We start from the raw sequence: 19,949 nt of genomic DNA, 5'->3' as shown, positions 1-19,949 counted from the left end.
GTCCCCCCGTGTCCCCACGACCCCCGTTGCCCCCCGCTGTGTCCCCCCATGTCCCCCCCGTGTCCCCCCGTGTCCCCTCAACCCCCGTGTCCCCCCATGTCCCCCCGTGTCCCCACGATCCCCGTTGCCCCCCACTGTGTCCCCCCGTGTCCCCCCCGTGTCCCCTCCGTGTCCCCCCGTGTCCCCTCAACCCCCGTGTCCCCTCCGTGTCCCCCCGTGTCCCCTCAACCCCCGTGTCCCCCCATGTCCCCCCGTGTCCCCACGACCCCCGTTGCCCCCCACTGTGTCCCCCCCGTGTCCCCTCCGTGTCCCCCCGTGTCCCCTCAACCCCCGTGTCCCCCCATGTGCCCCCCCATGTCCCCCCCGTGTCCCCCCATGTGCCCCCGTGTCCCCACGACCCCCGTTGCCCCCCCCGTGTCCCCCCGTGTCCCCCCGTCCGTCCCGGCAGGGGCGTGGCCATCCCGGCGGGGGCGTGTCCACAGCGACGGGGGCGTGTCCGGCGGCAGAGGAGGGCGTGGCCTCGCCGCGAGTGGGCGTGTCCGAGCCCGAGGTGGGCGTGGCCAGGGGCGTGCCGAAGGGGGCGTGGCCCGGAGGGGGCGTGGCCGGCGCGGCGCTTCCCGCGGCAAAAGTGCGGCGGGCGCCAACTTCGGGCAAACTTTCCCCGCGCGCCGCCGGTACCGGCAGTCCCGGAGCCGGGACCCCCCCGGCCCCCCGGCTCCCCCGGCCCCCCCGCCATGCCCCGCCGCGGCTGACACCGCCGCCATGTACTCCCCGTACTGCCTCACCCAGGTACGGCCGGGAGCGGGGGGGCCGGTACCGGGGAGCGGCCGGTACTGGCGGGTCCGTAAAGCAGCGGGGGTGGTGGTGGTGGTGGTGGGGGGTGTTCGCTCCCGGGGGTCCCGGCTTTGCTGCGCGCCCCGAACCCCTGCGCCCCTTCCCCCCCCCCAAAATGGGGGTGCGGTGGGTGGGGGTGCGACCCCTCCCCGGTGGCCGGTACCGGGCGGGCGGCGACTCCGCTTCCTCCGCCGGCCCCCGGTGAGCGCCGGGGCCGCTGCCGGTGCGCTGCTGCTGGCGGCGGGGGTGGCGGGGGGAGGTGGCGGGCCCGGTGTGGTCCGGGGCTGCTGCCGGTGCCCGCGGCGCTGCGTCCCGGAGCGGCCCCGGCCGTACCGGAGCGGAGGGACCCGGCCCGGAGAGGGGAGCGGCCCCGCGGCGGGGGGAGCGGGGCAGGGGTCGGCCACGGCCGGGGTGGGGGGTGGTGCCCCACGGGAGGTGTCACCCACGGGGCCCCCGCGGGACAGGGCGATCGGTGCCCACGGGGCGTTTTGTGCCCGTGGGCACCGCCGGGACGGGCTCAAACCCGGTCACGGGGGGGCTGCGGCGGCGGGGGGGGCTCCGTGGGGCCGGGGGGGGGGGCACGGGGGACGCCCCGTCTTTGGGGGGGGGGATCGCTGGGGCCTCGCGGGGGGACCGGGGACGTGGGGCGCAGGGTGGGGGCACGCCTCGGGGGGCCGTGGCACGGGGGGGTTCCTACGGGGGTCCCTGGCCCCCCACGGGGGTCCCCGGGTCCCGCCTGGGCGGCCCGGCCCCCCCCACCGGGCGTTGCTGCTCGGCCCCCCCCCCCGCCGTTGCCCTTTTCTCCCGCTTTTCGGGGAGGTTTTGGCGGCCGGTTGCGTCTGGGCGGGCGGCCAGCGGCGCTTCTCGCAGCTTCGGCGCCCGCCCCGCACACGCGTGTGCACGCGCCAGCAACACGCCATTGCACATGCGTGTGCCCCTGCCTGCACACGCCAGCAACACGCCTGGGAGCCCGCCTGCCCGTGCCGGGGCACACGCGTGTGCTCGCCCTCCCTGTGCACGCGATTGCACGCGCGCGTGCTCCCCGCGTGCACATGCGCGGCCACGCGCTGCACCCGTATGCGCTCGCCGGCGCGCGGGCGCCGACCGCGATCTGCACACGCATGCACGCCCCCGTGCACGCCCACAGTCTCGCCACGCGCACACGTGCGTGCGCACACGTATGCACGGCGGCCTCGCGGGCTAAATCCCGAGTGTGCCAAAGCGTGTCTGCGTGTGCACGCGCTGGCCCGGCGCGCTGACACGCGTGTGCTCCCCTCTCACCCCCCTTTCCCTTTCGAGCCGTTTCTGGGTGGTTTTGGGCCGGTGCCACCGTCCGCCCTGGCGCGGGGCGAGGCCCCCAGCGCGCGCAGGATCCGGCTGCTGTGTCCGGCCACGGGCACGCATAGCGGCACGTATAGTGGCACACATAGCGGCACCTACAGCGGCACGTATAGCGGCAGCTCCTGCCGCCAGGCCCTGTGGCCGACGCGGCACGGGCCGGACCTCGTCCGCCGCTGGCGCAGCACAGGTCACCGTCCCCTATAGCCGGTGTAACCTATAGCCGGAGTAACTGGCAGCAGCTCCGGTCTACGCGCCGTAACCCGTGGCCTCCGCGGTGAAACCCCGCGGCTGCATGCGTGGCCCCAGGCCAGGCACCGGGTTCCAGCTGTCGGTGCCGTGGTTGCTCGCCGGGGCAGGGTCCCCCCGGTCCCCCCCGGGTCCCCCGGCCGAGGGCTCCGGGCCACGCGGAGCCACCCCCTGCCCCGGCCTGGACCCTGGGGACATAGCGCAGCCTGCGAGCGGCGTGGGGTCACCATCACCGTTGCTGTCGCGACATCACCGTTACTGTCACCGCCTGGGTGACCCCCGGGGTGGAGCCGGGGGCTCCCACGGACCCCCCGGCTGCACAAAATGTCCCCGTGGCCATTTCGTCTCCAAAGCGCAGGGGAAAATATGCCCTGTCCCCACGCAGCCCCCGCGGGGGGACGCAGCCCCACCACGCGCTGCGGGGGGTGAGGGGGCTGCGTGTGCCCGACCCCTATAGCCCCCACCCCAGGGGACACGGGCTGATGGCGGCAGCCATGCGTGCATCACTGACCCTTATAGCAGCGTGGCACAGGCGGGTGCGGCGCCGGCGCGGTGCAGGGTGCGGTGCAGGGCACGAGGTGCTGCTGACGGCGGGGCGCGACACGCCACACCACACGCCGCGGGTGTGATGCGCGCATCACGGCACGTAATGCGCGTTTTGGGGGTTCGGCGCGGCGTGTGCCCTGCGCAGGACCCGCATGTGACACGTATGTGACCGGCAGCGCGCCGCGTGCCGGCGGCCGCGGACTGTGGCCGAGGGCGCGCTGCCGAGCGGGGTGCCCGGGTGGGATGTGGTGTCGGGGGACGTTGCGTGGCGCAGGTTTGGGATGTGCCCCGGCGCCTGCAGCACGGCACGGCGTGGCATGGCGCTGCCGCGGGGCCGGTTGCCGCAGGTTGCGGCGGTGCCCGGCGCTGCAGGGTGTCCCCATCCCACGGGGCGTGCGCTGCACCCGCGGCTGTGGCAATCGGCCCCGCTGGTGCCAGGAGCAGCGTCGGGGGGCTGGGGGGGGATGGGAGGGGCTGCGACACCCCCCAAACTGCGACACCCCCCCCAGCCTGCAGCCAGCCCCTATAGCCCCTATAGGGCCTGGTCAGGACCCGGGCGCTGCACTGGGCACCTATAGGCGTTGGGGCGTGCAAAGGGCCGTGTGCGCCCGGCGGGGTTCACACGCGTGTAACGGCGGGGACATGCACACATATGGAATGGAGCGCAGGTGTGTGTGGTGGAGACAGAGGATGCACGCGTGTGTCCCAGGGACCGGGCTGCACACGCGTGTAATGGCGGTGCGGGTGCCATGCGCGCACCATGTGTGCGATGCGTGTGCAGGCGACGTGCACACGTGGCAGCTGTGCCTGCACGCTCCGTGTGCGTCTGCCCGGGCAGCGTGTGTGTGTGTGTGTGCGCAACATGTGTGCACGGTGCCTCCCCATACGGGTGCGCTCCCACACCGCCCGCGTTGCACCCCTGCGTGCACCAGGTGCGCGACACGTATGTGCGAGGCGCAGTGCACGCGTGTGCGTGCCCGTGGTGGCGTGCGAGGCATGGGGGAGGCCCCCGTGCCCCACGCGTGGCCATGCGGGGCCGCGCCACCGGCTGATGCAATCGGTGCGGGGGAGGCACCGCCCCCCCCCAACGTGCGAGGCGCCCGGGGCCATGCGAGGCGTGGGCGGGCGACACGCGTGGGCGCCACGCCGGGGTGGGGAGGGTGGTGGTGCGTGTGCGCGCGCGTGCCGCTGCGCCGTGTGGCCGTGCGGCGCGGGCGAGGAGCCGCGTGCGTGGCGAGGCGTGCGCGCCGGCCCCGCACACGCGTGGCGAGACGCTCCTGCGCCCTTCGCCATCTCCGCCGCCGCAGCCCCGTGTTGCGGCGCTTGCGGCATTGCCGGTCCCCCCTCCCCGTGTCCCCCCGTGTCCCCCCCGTGTCCCCCGGCCGCGGGGCTGTGCTGGCAGCATCAATAATGGAGGAGCCCTTGGCCGGGCCGGGGGGGCCCTGAATTATTGATGGGCCACAAAAAGCTTTCTTGGACGCGGCAGCACCGCAGGGCCCCCCCGGCCCGGCCTGGCAGGAGGCCACGGGGGGGGCCGGGACGCCTGGGTCCGCTCTGGGGGGGGGGGAGCGGGGTTGGGGGGGGCCAGCAGCCCAAACGCCTGGGTCCCCTCCCTGGCTGGCGGGGGGAGGCACGCCCTGACGCCTGGGTCTGCTGGTGCCAAACCGCATCGGCCCCGCACGCTGCGGCACCGCCTCGAGCCGCTGCAGCGCATCCCCCCCCCTCCAGCCTCGCCGGCACCTGGGGACCCCCTCCCCGGTCCCCGGCGCGCGGGGGGTCCCGGCCCCAGCTCCGCAGCGGGGGGCACGGGGCAGGGGGGGCATGGGTGCCCGGGTTCCCCTCGAGCAGCCCGGCCGCCGGGGTGCTCCACGTGGCTGCGGGCAGGGGAGCAGGCAGGCGGCTTCCTCGGTGCAGCCCGGGCGCCCGCGTCCCCCCCGAACGCCCGTGTCCCCCCCGAATGAACGCCCGGGTCCTTCGCCAGGAGCATCCGGCACGTTCTCTCCGATGCCGCCAGCACGCCTGGGTCCCCCCCGGACGCCTGGCTCCCGGCAGCTCCGGGCCTGGTGCCGGGGTCCCTCGTGGCCACCCCCCCCCCCCCCAACACCCTGGGGGTCCAGGATGCCCCTCGCTCGCCGCTCCCCCTCCCCGGCCGCCCCCCCTCTCCGCACGGGAGGGTCTTGGCAGCGGCGTCAGGGGCCGCCGGGGGGATTTTTGGCGGCAATTCCGGCTGTTTCGGGCTGTTTTCTCTCGCGGCGAAGCCGAGGGCCGGGGGGAGCTGGCAGCGGCGCGGGAGGGCGGGCGCTGCCGGGGCGGGGGGGCCGGGGGGGTGGGTGGTTGGTTTTTTTTTTTTTTCTCCTTTTTTTCCCTCTTTTCTGTTTTTTCTGGGCTTTTCCCTCCCAATCCGGCGCCGCCCCCCCCACCGCCGCGCTGGCGCTTTGCCGGGCGCTCGCAGCTGCGGACGCGGCGACGTGGCTTCGCCCGAGACTGCGGCTCAATGCGGGGCCGGCGCAGCCAATGGCAGCCCGGCGGCACCGGGGCCGGACCCCACCTCAGCACCGACCCCGGTGGCCGGGGGGGGACCCCGGCATCCGGGAGGGGACCCCCGCCTCAGGCAGGGACCCCGACGTTTGGGCAGAGCCTGGTAGCCGAGCCTCTAGATCCTTCCATGCTGGCCCCGGCTTCCCCGCGGAGGGGCGGGGAGGGGTCCCGGGCGTTCGGGAGGGGTCCCAGGCATTCGGGAGGGGTCCCGGGCATTCGGGTGGACCCAGGCGTCCGGCCGGTGCAGGCCTGACCTGGTCTCTCTTTGTCTTTGCTGGGGCTGCGGGGGGACCCAGGCCACCACGCCCCTCGTGTGCCCACCCCAGCGCCCTCCCTGAGGCACGGAGGGGTCCAGGGCGTTTGGGCGGGGTCCCGGGCATCCGGGCGCCCTCCCCGTGCCCACCCGGGTGCTGCCAGGCCCGAACGCCCGGGTCCCCCTGTACCCCTGTGGACGGTTTGGCCGGGGGTGCCACGAGCAGTGCTGTCACGTACGGCTGCGACCCCCTCGTGCGAATCGTGACCCCCTCGTGCGAACCCTCGGGCGGGGGGCGGGAGCACCCAGGTGCCCCCCGCCTCCTGCACCCCCCCGCCCTGTGCCAGCGCTGCCACATCCCCGTTTCGCGGGTTTTGCGAAGCAAAATGGGGCAGGGAAGGGGGGGCGGGGGCCGGGGAGCGACGCCGTGCACGGGCCCCTGCTCCCCGCCGCGGTTTTGGGGCGAAAGCCACGCGGTTTGGGGCTGGGGAGGTGCGCGGGCACCGAGGCGCGGGAGCCTCCGCCCGGCCCCACCGCTGAAACGCCCAAATTTTGGGTTTTTTCTTTGCACAGAGGGAATTAATTACGGGGGGGGGGTGGGGTGGGGGTGTTGGCTCCAAGCGCCGCGTCGGGGATTTGGGGGCAGAAACGGAGGTTTTGGGCCGTTCCGTGCTGGGGCCGCCACGGGGCCAGGGAAAGCGGCCAAAATCCGGGGCCTTCCCCCTCCCGGGGTGTGTCGGGGGGGGCACTCACACAGACCCCCGGGCCAGGCCCCTTGTGCGAGTGCAATCCTGGCATCCTCGCTCGACCCGCTTTGCACGAGGGGTTGCTTGCACGAGGGGTTACTTGCACAAGGGTTTGCTGGCCCAAGGCTTTGCACGGGGCTTTGCTTGCACAAGGCTTTGCATGGGGCTTTGCTTGCACAAGGCTTTGCACGGGGCTTTGCTTGCACGGGGCTTTGCACAAGGCTTTGCTTGCATGGGGCTTTGCATGGGGCTTTGCTTGCACAGGGCTTTGCACAAGGCTTTGCTTGCACGGGGCTTTGCATGGGGCTTTGCACAAGGCTTCACACGAGGCTTTGCTTGCATGGGGCTTTGCTTGCACAGGGCTTTGCACAAGGCTTTTCTTGCACGGGGCTTTGCATGGGGCTTTGCACAAGGCTTCACACGAGGCTTTGCTTGCACAAGGCTTTGCATGGGGCTTTGCTTGCACGGGGCTTTGCACAAGGCTTTGCTTGCACAAGGCTTTGCACGGGGCTTTGCTTGCATGGGGCTTTGCACAAGGCTTTGCTTGCACAAGGCTTTGCTTGCACGGGGCTTTGCACGAGGCTTTGCTTGCACGAGGCTTTACACAGGGCTTTGCACGAGGCTTTGCTTGCACGGGGCTTTGCACGAGGCTTTACACAGGGCTTTGCACGAGGCTTTGCTTGCACGGGGCTTTGCACAGGGCTTTGCACAAGGCTTTACACAGGGCTTTGCACAAGGCTTTGCTTGCACAAGGCTTCGCACGCGGCTTCGCACGAGGATCTGCCCGCACGAGGGGGAGCGCGGCCGGGGCCCGCGGGGACCCCCCCCGCTGCAGCCTTGGGCGCCGATCGCCGCCTTCTGGCCGCGCCCCCGGGGCTCTCGGGGCTCCCGGGGCTGCCGAGGCTCCCGGCCCCACTCGCGGCCCCGGTGCGCACCGGCCCCGGCCCCCCCCGTGTCCCGGCCCCGAACTCCGCCGCCCCCCCCCACCCTCCCCGCGCGCTCCCCTCTTCGGTCCCGCCCCCCCCGGCCCAGCCAATGGGGCGGCCGCTCCCCCCGCGCGCTGCGTTCCCATTGGCCGGCGCCGCGCCGGTCCCGGTGCCAAAAGGGGCCGCGGCGGCTCCGCGCCCGGCGGCGGCGGCTCCGGCTCCGGTTGCGGCTCCGCGGCGGCACCGGGACCCCCGGACCGGGACCCCCCGACAGGGACCCCCACGCCCCGGGACCGGCGCTGTCCCGGCAGCAGGGACCCCCCCCCCACCCCCGCCCGGTAACCGGGAGCCCCGGTACCTGCCCCCCCCGGTACCCCCCCCTCTCCCCGTTAACCCCTTCCCGGTCCCCCGTCCGTCGCCCCCGGTTCCGCCCCGCTGGGGCCCGACTGGCAGCTGCCCACGGCCGGGATGAGCCGCCGCGATGGTACGGACCGGGACGGGACGGGACCGGCGGCTCCGGGAACCGGGGACAGGCGCTGGTGGCACCGGGGACCGCGACGGGGAGCGGGCTGGGGCCGGGGGCCGACGGCACCAGCGGGACGGGGACGGGGGACGGGGAGCGGTGGCGCTGGCAGCGGGCACCGGGGATGGGGCTGGCACCGGGGACGGGGAGCGGTGGCACCGGGGATGGGGCTGGCACCGGGGACGGGGCTGGCAGCAGGGACCGGCTCTGGGGATGGGGACCAGGCGGGCGGCTCGGGGCCGTGCCCGGGGCAGCCGAGCCCCGACGGCAGCGGGAGCGTCACGGGGGGACGGACGGGGCTGGGGCTGCGGTGACACCGGGGCTGGGGACGGGGCTGGGACAGGCTCTGAGCGGGGACACGGCAGCGGGGATGGGGACACGGGGCTGAGCCATCCCCGGGCTGGGGACACGGCAGCACCACGGGGCCACACCGGCACCGCGTCGGGCCGGGAGCCGACTCGCCCCCGGAGCCGGTTGAGCACCGGGAGCCCGGTTGGGCACCCCGAGTCGGGGCTGCCCCGGTCCCCCAGCCCTGCCAGGGCCGTGCCTGGGGGACGGATCCTGCATCCCCAGTCCCCAGCGATGCCCAGGGCTGAGCTGGGCATCCCCAGGGGCCGGGATGGGGCCGTGCCTGGGGCTGAGCCCCCGCGTGGGGCCGGGGTGCTGCCGGGAGCCCCCCACGCAGGATGCGGCCGTGCCCCGGGGACGCTGCTCCCCCTGTGCAGCGCCGGTGGCCGCCCGGGAGCTTCCCCGCGCAGGATGCGGCCGTGCCCAGGGATGCTCCGGCTGCGTGGCGCGGGGCCGTCCCCCCGGCAGCTCCCCGCGCAGGATGGGTGTCCCCTGGGAGCTGCCGCGGCCGCCCCACTGACGCCGCCCTGCCCCACAGGATGAGTTCCACCCCTTCATCGAGGCGCTGCTGCCCCACGTCCGGGCCTTCTCCTACACCTGGTTCAACCTGCAGGCCCGCAAGCGCAAGTACTTCAAGAAGCACGAGAAGCGGATGTCGAAGGAGGAGGAGCGCGCCGTCAAGGACGAGCTGCTGGGCGAGAAGCCTGAGGTCAAGCAGAAGTGGGCCTCGCGCCTCCTGGCCAAGCTGCGCAAGGACATCCGGCCCGAGTGCCGCGAGGACTTCGTGCTCTCCGTCACCGGCAAGAAGGCGCCCTGCTGCGTCCTCTCCAACCCCGACCAGAAGGGCAAGATCCGCCGCATCGACTGCCTGCGCCAGGCCGACAAGGTCTGGCGCCTGGACCTAGTGATGGTCATCCTCTTCAAGGGCGTCCCGCTGGAGAGCACCGACGGCGAGCGCCTGGCCAAGGCACCACAGTGCGCCAGCCCTGGCCTCTGCGTCCAGCCCCACCACATCGGCGTCACCATCAAGGAGCTCGACCTCTACCTGGCCTACTTCGTCCACGCGCCCGGTGAGTGCCGCTGGCGGGGAGCGCGCAGGGGGGGCTGAGCTGCAGCCGGCGGCGCGGCTCGGGGGCGGCGGGGACGGCTGCGGGCGGAGGCTCCCAGCCATGCGTCCCGGCTCCCGAGGGGCCCGGGGGCCACCGTCCCCGCCGCCGCGCCCCGGGGGCAGCCACAGCCCCAACAGGCGCTGGAGGGATCCCGCACCGGAGTGGTGCCGGCTCTGCGGCAGCCCTGGGGCCGGAGCGGTGCCACTGGTTCTGCACAGCTGCCCGGGACCCCCGCTTCGACCCACGGCCCTCCCTGGTCCCCTCCCTGCACCCACCTGGGGTGGCCTCGGCCGGGGGTGCCGGCCCCCGCGCGCCTCGCACAAAGCCGCACCGTGTGCCAAAGCACGCGCCGCGTGCCGCGTGCCAAGCCGTGTGCCGTGCGCCGTGCCAGACCGTGCACCGCGAGCCGTGCGCGGAGCCATGCTGTGCACCGAGCCGGGCACCGGACCAAGCCCCGAGCCGTGCCGTGCACCGGGCTCTGTGCTGCGCCGAGCTCTGCTGAGCGCCGAGCCGTGCACCACGCTGTGCCGTACGCTAAGCCCCGTGCCACGCCACGCGCCGAGCTCTACCGTGCACCGAGCCGTGCTGCGCCACGGGCCGGGCTCCCAGCGAATGCTTTTGCCCTGGCTGGGGTGTGGGCGTGCAACGGGCACCCGCCCCTCGTGCCTGCGGGGCGCCGGCACCGCACACGCGTGTGCGCGGCGAGCCGGGGCGGGGGGACACGCGCACGCAGTGCCGCAGGGGCCACGATGGGGACACGCGTGTGCGAGGGGCACAGCAGCGGCAGAGCCGGGGGTGGGGGACACCCCAGCTTGGAGGCTTGGTCCCGTCTTTTCTGCCGGGGGGAGGTGTAATTTTGGGGGTGGAGCGAGGGATTTTGGGGCGCTTTACCAGTGGTTAGGGGCGGCTCCCGGACGCCTGGTCTTCGCTGGGTGGTGCCCGGACCCCTGGGGCCCTGGTGTGTGTTGGGGGTGAAGGAGGGGGTAGTTTGGGGGGTGTATTTCCCCCCCCCCCAAATCTCCCCCCCAGGCCCATGTGCCAAATCCGAGCACGTCCGCGGGGGGACCCTGCGGCCCCCCCTACCCCTCCCCTGCCCGGCTCGGGGGGGGGCTCCAATCCCCAACACAGCTCCCGCCCGGCGCTGCCAAAATGGCCCCGGTTGGCACCGTGCCCCCGTGCGCGGCACGAGGCCCCGTGCGCGGCCCCGGCCCCCGGCCCCCCCAGCATCCCCCCTCGCTCCCCTGCCAGGGGCCCTTTGGCTGCTGTGGGCAGGGGGCGGGGGGTGGGGGTACGGTGCCAACCCCCCCCCCTCGCCCCCCGTGCGTAAGATGGCGGCGCCTGTTGGCACCCGAAACGCGCTGCGGCACCGCAGCCCCGCGGCGGGACCCTACTGGGATGGGGACCCCATCGCTCCATGCTGGGGACCCCCATGCCGTCGTGTGCCACCCCCCCACCCCACAAGAGCCCCCCCCCCCCATGACGGGGACCCCCCGTGACACGCTGCGCCACCGCCCCTGCGACAGCCCCCCCCGGCCCGGGGACCCACCCGGACCTGCCCCTCTTTGGGTCTCGCACATGCGTGTGCCCCCGCGCTGTGCCGGGGGTGCCCCCCGCCGCCCCCCACCCACCCTAGGGGGGTCACGCCTGGACGCTGGTGTCGCTTTCCCTGCCAGGGGCTCCGGCTCGGTGCCAGGGGTTCCATAGGTGTCCATAGGAGCCTGCGGGGCATGTATGGGTCTGCGGCACCCGCCGAGGGGCACGTAGTGTCCGTGGGGCTCGGGGGTCGTGGGGTGCAGGTGGAGCTGTAGGGGTCTATAGGGGTCCACGGGGCTCCAGGTGGGTCTATAGGGGTCCGTGGGGCTCCAGGTGGGTCTATAGGGGTCTGTGGGGCTCCAGGTGGGTCTATAGGGGTCTGTGGGCTGTGGGCAGCTGTGGGGGCCCACACGGGTCCGTGGGATCCATGCGGGCCGTGGGGGTCTGCGCGGGTGATGCTGGCGCTGCCCAAACGCCTGGCTCTGGGGGACGCAGGTGCGGGAGGGAGGGTCCTCGTGGGGGGGGGGGTGTCGGGGCGCAGCTGCCCGACAGCACCTGAACCCCCCCCCAGGGCGGGGGGCGTGGGGACAGGGACCTGCAGGGACGCGGGGTGTGGCTCGGGGGGAAACTGAGGCACGGGCGGCTGGGGGGGCTGCGGGCAGGGGTCCGGGGAGCCCCCCGGGGACCCAGGCGTTGGGGACCCAGCGCTGGGGTTCGGGGGCTGCAGGAGGAGGCGGGGGTGGGGCGGCACGCGCCCGCCACGCGACCCCCCTGGCGGAGGTCACGACCCGGCACGCGCCTGGCTGACCCCTGACCCCGCGGGGCGAGGCGCGGCAGGGCCGAAAGCAGGGTCGGGACCGATCCTCCTGCCCCCCCCCTCCCCCCCAACGCCTGCGCCCTGCGACGGGGGGGTGACGGGGAGCCCTGGGGGGAGCTGGGGGGGACCCAGGTGTCGGGGCCGGGGGGTGGGCTGGGACACCCCGGCGCCTGGGGAGGGGGTGCTGGGGGGGACCCAGGTGTCCGGGGCATTTGGGGGTTGCCACCGAGGGGGGGGACACACACACACGGTGGGGGGGGGACCCCAGGCTTTGCAGGGAGGTGCTGGGGGGTGGGGGGGGGACCCAGGCACCCGGGTGCCCCCCCACTCGGCGCAGACAATGGCTGCTTTGTTGGCGCTGCCCGTTGGCGGGGGGCCAGCGCATTCCTGGCCCCCGGCCCGGCCCCACGGCGTCCCCCGGCCCCCCCCCCCCAGCCCGGCCCTCTGCCAGCCCCGGCCCCCCCACCCCACCCCACCTCCCCGCAGCCCCCTGCGGCTGCTGCATTCCCCCCCCCCACCCCCCCCCGGCCCCATCACCCAGCCAAGGGGGGCACCCGGATGCCGGGGTCCCCTCGGGGGTGTGGGGGGCACCCGGACGCCTGGGTTCCCCCCCGAGCGGGGGGGCTGCGGGCGCCGCCCGGGCACCGCCGAGGTCCCGGCAGACGTTCACCTCGCACGACCCCGCGGGAACAAGGGCCCCTTCAGTGCCGGGACCCGGGCGTCCGGGGCTGCCCCTCCCCCAGGGCGGGATGGGGACCCCGGCGTCGGGGGGGGCGACCCCAGCATCCAGGGGGGGACCCCGGCATCCAGGCCTGACCCCGTCTCTCCCGCAGACTCTGGACAATCTGACAGTTCGAACCCCCAGGGAGACACGGACATCAAACCACTGCCCAATGGTGAGCCCCCCGTGCTCCCAGTGCCCCCCCCCGTGATCCCAGTGCCACCCCCATCATCCCCAGTAACTCCCCCCGTGCTCCCAGTAACCCCCCCCTTGCTCCCAGTGCCCCCCCCGTGATCCCAGTGCCACCCCCATCATCCCCAGTAACCCCCCCCCGTGCTCCCAGTAACCCCCCCCGTGCTCCCCCAGTGCCCCCCCCGTGCTCCTCCAGTGCCCCCCCCGTGCTCCCAGTGCCCCCCCGTCATCCCCAGTGACCCCCCCCATGCTCCCAGTACCCCCCCCATACTCCCCCGGGCTCCCCTGTTGTCCCCAGTGCCCCCCCCGTGCTCCCAGTGCCTCCCCCGTGCTCCCCCGGGCTCCCCTGTTGTCCCCAATACCCCCCCTGCCGCTCCCAGTGCCCCCCCAGTGACCTCTGTCCCCGCGGTGTCCCTGCCCCCGTGTCCGTGTCCCGCCCCACCCCCGCCCAGCGCGGTGTCCCCCCATGTCCCCCATGTGCCATGTCCCCAGGGCACCTGACCTTCCAGGACTGCTTCGTGACGTCGGGCGTCTGGAACGTGACAGAGCTGGTGCGGGTGTCCCAGAGTAAGTGGGGACGCGGGGGGGACGGGGGGGCAGCGGGCGGGATGGGGCGCGGGGGACGAGGGGCGGGGAGCACAGAGCCGCTGTGGGATGGGGAGGAGGCGGGGGGGACATGGGGGCGGCTTGGGGAGGTCCCGTGTGGGTCCCCCACGTCCCCCGTGTCCCCCAGCCCCTGTGGCGACGGCATCGGGCCCCAACTTCTCGCTGGCCGACCTGGAGAGCCCGGGGGGCTACTACAACATCAGCCCCGTCGCCCTCGGCCGCCGGCCCCTGGGGCCCCCCGCTGCCAGGTACCCCGGGACCCCCCGGGACCCCCGCAACTCCCTGGGACCCCCTGCAACTCCCTGGGACCCCCCAAAACCCCCTTCGGCCCCTCTGGACCCCCCATAAGGTCCCCAGGACCCCCACAACCCCCTGGGACCCCCCCAACAACCCCCTTCAGCCCCTCTGGACCCCCCCATAAGATCCCCGGGACCCCCCCAACAACCTCCTTTGGCTCCTCTGGACCCCCCCATAAGATCCCCAGGACCCCCGCAACCCCCTTTGGCTCCTCTGGACCCCCCCATAAGATCCCCAGGACCCCCGCAACCCCCTGGGACCCCTCGCAACCCCCTTTGGCTCCTCTGGACCCCCTCATAAGATCCCCAGGACCCCCGTAACCCCCTGGGACCCCCCAACCACCCCCTTTGGCCCCTGTGGACCCCCCCATAAGATCCCCAGGACCCCCGCAATCCCCTGGGAACCCCAACAACCCCCTTTGGCCCCTCTGGACGCCCCCTAAGCCCCCTGGGAGATCTCCAGGACCCCCGTAACCCCCTGGGACCCCCCAACAACCCCCTTTGGCCCCTCTGGACCCCCCCGTAAGATTCCCAGGACCCCCGTAACCCCCTGGGACCCCCCCCTGGATCCCCTGTACCCCCCCAAGCCTGACACCCTCCAGGACTCCCATGTGTCCCCGGGGCGGGGGGGGGCTGCAGTTCTTGGTGGGTGACACCGCTGTGGGGGGGGGGTGATGCCCCCGTCCCTGGGGGGTGACGCTGCTGTCCCCGGAGGTGACACCCCTGTCCCCGCAGCGGCCCCAAGCGCCCCAAGGCGCTGGACGAGGGGGACCTGGAGGGTCCTGGGGACGACGTCTTCTATCCCGGGCCGGGGCGGTCCCCAGCCCCTGGCAGCAGCCAGGGGCCCTGGGGGGGGGATGTTGACACCGGTGAGTGACGGGGGGGGACACGTGGGGGCACGGGGACATGGCGGGGGTGACAAAGGGGATGGGGGGGGGGCACGGGGGTTTCCTGGGGGCAGATGTGGACATGGGTGGGTGATGAGGGGACGTGGGGAGGGATGTTTGGGGGGGAACGTGGGGGGTAAAGGGCAAAGGGGGCCCTGGGGATGCAGGGGGCTCGGGGGGGGGTTATGGGTGCAGGGGGGCCATGGGGATTCCCCGAGAGCTGGGGGGGGTTGGTCTGTGCTGGGAGGCCTGGGGGGACACTGGGGGCTGGGAGAAGTCTGGGGGTCTGAGGGAGGGGGGTCCCTAAGGGGCCGTGGGGGTGCTGGGGTCCAGGTGCCCCCCCCCAACCCCCCTGGCCCCTCCAGGCCCGGCGGCGCTGAAGAAGTCGGGGAAGTTGGATTTCTGCAGCGCCCTGTCAGGGCATGGGGCTGCCCCCCGCATGGCCTTCGGCCACCACCCCCTGCCCGTCCTGGCTGGCGTCCGCCCCGGTGAGACCCCACCCCCCCCGGGACCCCCCGGGACCCCCTGGGACCCCCTGGGACCCCTGTGCCTCCTCCTGGGGACCCCCTGCCTTCCCGTGGGACCCCCAGCCCCTGGCACTGCCGCACCCCTTGACACCCCTTGCTCCCCCTGCCCACCCCAGATCCTTGGGACCCCCAGGTTTGGAGGGGTTGGGGTGGCCCTGGGCACCTGGGTCCTGGGTGAACACAGGGGGGGACTGGGGGGTCTGGGACTGGGTGGGGGGGTGATGTCCCCGGATACCTGGGTCCTGTCTGCATCCCCCCGAAACGCCTGGGGCTTGGGAGGGCTCCGGACCCCCGGGTCCAGCATCCCTCCCGCGCCTGGGTCCCGTGGCCGCCCGTGCTGGCGCTGAGGGTCCCTGCAGGCAGCCCGCGGGCCACGGCCTCGGCGCTGCACTTCCCGTCGGGGTCCCTCCTGCCCCAGTCGAGCCCCTACTTCGCCCACCCCACCATCCGCTACCACCACGGGCAGGACTCGCTCAAGGACTTCGTCCAGTTCGTCTGCGCCGACGGCGCCGCCCAGGGCCCCCAGGTGGGACGGGGACGGGGGACGGGAGACGCTGCGGGGACGGGGGGTGGGGGGCACAGGGCGGACAGGGGACGGACAGGGGACGGACAGACAGGGGACGCAGGGACACGGTGACGCGGGACGTGCGGATGCGGTGATGCTCTGGGGACGCCGAATCCCCCGCCCCGACCCCGCGCTCGGGGCTCTGCGGGGCCGGGGACCAGTTTGGGGTGCCCTGGCCCCTTTTTGGGGTGCCCTGGTCCCAGTCTGGGGCCCGGCGCGGACCCGGGTCCTAGTGTCGCTCCCGAGGGACCCGAGCGGCGCCCGGTCTCCGCGGCAACGGGAGGCGGGGCCTGTATGCAAATGAGGCTCAGGAGGCGGAGCTTGTGCCGCGTAGTGCCCTGGAGGCGGGGCTTGTAAGCAAATTAGGCCGGGGAGGCGGGGCCTGCGCAGGACAATTCCCTGGAGGTGTGGCCTAGATGCAAATGAGGGCCAGGAGGTGGAGTCTATGCAAATGACGCATCGGAGGCGGTGCCGCAGTGCGAAGAGGTGGGGCTTTATGCAAATGCGGCGAGCGGGGAGGGCGGGGCCGTCATGCAAATAAAGCACGGGAGGCGGAGCTTGTATGTAAATGAGCCCGGGCAGCCGCGCCGGCTGCAGCGGAGGGGCCAGGAGGAGGGGGACGGGGACCCCCGCGCTGGGGACCCCCCACCCTGGGGACGCCCCCGCGCACGCCTGTGCCACGTGCGAGGGCCCCCCCGCCCCGCCGCGCCCCCCCGCGCCCCCCCGTGTCACCCTGTGCCGCTGCCCCCCCCCCCCCGCCACCGCGCCGTCCCCACGCCCCCACCCTGGGGGTCCGGGGGTCCCGGGTGCCCGTCACCGTGTTCTCGTTGCAGCCGTGCGGGGCGCAGGGCCGGGCCGGGGGGGCTGCGGGGGCCCCCCTGGCCCGGCCCCTGCCCCTGCCCCCGCCGGAGCCCAAAGCCCCCAGCGGCCCCCAGGGCGGAGCGCCCGCGGCACCCCGTAAGTCCCCGGCACCTGTGCCCCACTGCGCCCCACTGCACCCCACTGCACCCGCAGCCGGGACCTGGGCCGCGGCGGGGAGGGGAGGGGCGCAGGGGTCCAAAAACGGGGTGCAGCGGCGGGCTGCAGGGGTGCAACGACGGGGTGCGGTGGGGTGCAGCAGTGGGGTGCAGGGGTCCAAAAACGGGGTGCAGCAGCGGGGTGCAGGGGTGCAACGACGGGGTGCAGTGGGGTGCAGCAGCAGGGTACAGGAGTGCAGCGACGGGGTGCGGTGGGGTGCAGCAGTGGGGTGCAGGCGTCCAAAAACGGGGTGCAGCAGTGGGCTGCAGGGGTGCAACAACAGGGTGCAGTGGGGTGCAGGGGTGCAATGATGGGGTGCGGTGGGGTGCAGCGTGGGGCGCACAGTAGTGGGATGCAGCTGTGCGGTGCAGGGGGTGCATTGGGGCACAGTAATGGGGTGCAGGGGTGCACAGCAGTGGGGTGCAGTAATGGGGTGCAGGGGTGCACTGCAGTGGGGTGCGCAGCAGCAGGGTGCAGTAATGGGGTGCAGGGGTGCACGGCAGTGGGGTGTGCAGCAGCAGGGTGCAGTAATGGGGTGCACAAATGGGGTGCAGGGGTGCGCAGCAGTGGGGTGCACAAATGGGGTGCAGGGGTGCGCAGCAGCGGGGTGCACAGCAGCGGGGTGCAGTGGGGTGCAGTGGGGTGCAGGTGCTGGGCAGGGACCCTGGGGGCCAGTGGCACGAGTGGCAGCAGCGGCCCTGGGGCAGCCCGGCAGTGGCACAGGCAGGATGGCACCGGTGACACGGGTGGCACCAAGGTGACCCCCGGGGGGGGCAGCAGGTGACAGGGGGTGACGGGGCTGACACGGGGGGGTGACACGAGGTGACAGGGTGGTCCAGCCCGGCCCGGCTGCCCGTGCATCATCACCTCCTCCGCATCGTCATCGCTGTCACCGTCCCCCGTCACCGTCCCCCGACCCCGGGCACGTCCGCTCCGTCCCCGCCGGCGCCTCATCTACCCCATTTTCAGTTCGTTTCTCCCCTATTCCATTTTTTTCCCCCTTTTTTACCCCATTTTCGGTGGGGAGGGGGTGGCCGGGAGGGGGTCACAGGACACCTGGGTCCCCTGTGCCACTGGGGTCCGGGGCCCGGACGCCTCGGGCCCCTGTGGGGACAAGGTGACACCCAGACGGCTTGAATTGTCCTCCTGGCTCCATCCTCGGGGGGGGCGAGGGGTGGGGGGTCCCCACAGGTAAGTACAGATGCAGGGGGGGCTCCCATGGGAGGGGGGCTGCCACGGGAGGGGGTGCAGGTGCTGCGCAACCGGCACGGGGTGCACGAGCACCCCCCCGGTGCAGCGGGGGATGCCCACGTGTGCGATTGCACGTCACACGCGTGTCCCCTCGTGCCCACGGCGGGGGGACGGGGACACACGCGTTCCCCCGGCTCCGTGCACGCGCGGGGGTCTTTGCGTGCTCGCCGTGGCCTCGCACGCCTGCGCCGCGTGTGGCAGGCGCCCGTGCAGGCCGGGCTGAGCCTGCTCTCCCCGCAGCATTCACAGCGTCAGGCGCCGCCGCTGCCCCCCGCCTTGTCAGCCTCGGACCCCGCGACGGCAACTTTCTGACCCTCCCCCAGCAGCAGGTAGGGCCCCCGCGCGCCCGTGTCCCCTCACCGACACCCGCGTCCCCTCCTGCGCTCCCAGGTCCCCTCCTGAGCTCCTGCATCCCCTTTCCCAGACGCCCGCGTCCCCTCCCCGACACCTGCATCCCCTCCCACACTCCTACGTCCCCTTTCCCAGACGCCCTCATCCCCTCCCACACTCCTGCGTCCCCTTTCCCGGACGCCTGGGTCCCCTCCTGCACCCCTGGGTCCCCTTTCCTGCACCCCCAGGTCCCCTCCCATGTTCCCCAGTCCCCTCACTGGACGGGGTCCCCTTTCCCGGATGCCTGCGTCCCCTCCTGCGCTCCCAGGTCCCCTCCTGAGCTCCTGCGTTCCCTCCCCAACACCCGCGTCCTCTCCCGCACTCCTGCGTCCCTTTTCCCGGATGCCTGGGTCCCCTCCTGCGCTCCCAGGTCCCCTCCTGAGCTCCTGCATCCCCTTTCCCAGACGCCCGTGTCCCCTCCCAGATGCCCGGGTCACCTCCCACATTTCCGGGTCCCCTCGCTGGATGCCCAGGTCCCCTTTCCCGCAGTCCTGGGTCCCCTCCCGCACTCCCAGGTCCCCTCACCAGACACCTGGGTCCCCTCCTGCACCCCTGGGTCCCCTTTCCTGCACCCCCAGGTCCCCTCCCACGTTCCCTGGTCCCCTCACTGGACGGGGTCCCCTTTCCCGGACACCCGCGTCCCCTCCTGCGCTCCCAGGTCCCCTCCTGCGCTCCCAGGTCCCCTCCTGCGTCCCCTTTCCCGGACGCTGGGTCCCCCCCCAACACCAGGGTCCACTGCCCTGGGCCCCCCCCTTCCCATCACGGGCTAATTGGGCGGTTAATGAGGGGGCCCAGGCGCTCCCCCCCCCCCCCCCCCCCGCCCCACTGCCAAACTGGGAGGCACTGGGGGGACTGCCCCCCCCCCCCCCATGTCTGACCCGTCTGGTTGCCGGGGGCAACGAGACATGATGTCATCGCCAGGCCCTGCCGGGAACAATGGTGGGGCGGGGCCCTGCCCTCGGCGTCGTCATGGCAACCCTGTCCCCCCGTGTCCCGTCCCCCCCCCCAGTGTGGCACCGCCGTGGCACTGTGGGCTGGGGGTCGCGACCCCCAGCAGGGCGCCCCATTGGCCCCCCAGCGCCGTGGCACGACGCCCGATTGGCTGCCTGCCCTGTGGTGCCGGCCACGGATTGGCTGGCGCTGGAGCAGGCCGCGGCGCCGGCCCGGAGCCAATGGGCCAGGGGAGAGAGGGGGGGGTGCAGGGCTGGCGGCCAATGGGGGGCCTCGGCGGGCCAGCCAGGCAGCGCCTGATTGGCTGGCACTGGCAGGCAGGAGGGGGCGGAGCCAGCAGCGGATTGGTTGCACCGGCAAGCCTTGGCAGGCTGCGGGCGCTGCGGCGGGCAGCGCCTGCCCTAATTGGCCGGAGCCGGTGGTGCGGTGCTTGGGCAACCAATGGCGTTGCGGGCGCCGCGCCCGGATTGGCACACGGGGACGGGGTGGGCGGGGCACCCGCACGCCTGGGTCCCCCCTGCCCCCCCCCCCCCCCCCCCCCGCGCGCCTGGGTCCGCCATGTGCCAGCCCCGAGGCGAGGGCAGGGGCGCGGCCCGTGCGAGGGGTCCCCTTTCCAGACTCCTGGGTGCCCCCCCCGGAGCCCTGGGTGACCCCCAGACCCCTGGGTGTCCCCCCCGCAACCCTGGGTGCCCCCCTGCACCCTGGGTTCCTCCCCCCGGACCCCTGGGTGCCCCCCCCCGCACCACCCTGGGTGCCCCCCCCGACCCCTGGGTGTCCCCCCGCACC

At 73.9% G+C, this 19,949-nt stretch overlaps 1 protein-coding gene across 2 annotated transcripts; it reads left to right on the top strand.

The window, feature by feature from the left end:
- The first annotated feature begins 762 nt into the window (after nucleotides 1–762).
- Nucleotides 763–18,134, top strand: NFIX (nuclear factor I X). Of its 2 annotated transcripts, XM_075725168.1 has the most exons (9): nucleotides 763–789; nucleotides 8,840–9,371; nucleotides 12,594–12,656; nucleotides 13,166–13,240; nucleotides 13,407–13,527; nucleotides 14,311–14,444; nucleotides 14,828–14,950; nucleotides 15,349–15,515; nucleotides 18,063–18,134. In XM_075725168.1, exons 1-9 carry the CDS (start codon nucleotides 763–765, stop codon nucleotides 18,132–18,134), a joined length of 1,314 nt encoding a protein of 437 aa, XP_075581283.1. The 2 variants fall into 2 exon arrangements, with proteins under 2 accessions (XP_075581283.1, XP_075581284.1); XM_075725169.1 differs by lacking the exon at nucleotides 14,828–14,950.
- Nucleotides 18,135–19,949: the final 1,815 nt, after the last annotated feature.

Source organism: Pelecanus crispus, chromosome 27 (genome assembly GCF_030463565.1).
Source record: "Pelecanus crispus isolate bPelCri1 chromosome 27, bPelCri1.pri, whole genome shotgun sequence".
Lineage (NCBI taxonomy): Eukaryota > Metazoa > Chordata > Aves > Pelecaniformes > Pelecanidae > Pelecanus > Pelecanus crispus.
Note: the sequence above shows the minus strand (reverse complement) of the source record. Positions and strands in the feature narration are given on the sequence as shown.

Excerpts from the sequence above, each read along its gene's own strand:
- NFIX (XM_075725168.1), top strand. The coding sequence starts at position 763 with ATGTACTCCCCGTACTGCCTCACCCAG. Across the intron at positions 13,528-14,310 it reads CTGGGGCCCCCCGCTGCCAG|CGGCCCCAAGCGCCCCAAGG; the intron begins GTACCCCGGGAC and ends CTGTCCCCGCAG. Across the intron at positions 14,445-14,827 it reads GGGGGGGGATGTTGACACCG|GCCCGGCGGCGCTGAAGAAG; the intron begins GTGAGTGACGGG and ends TGGCCCCTCCAG.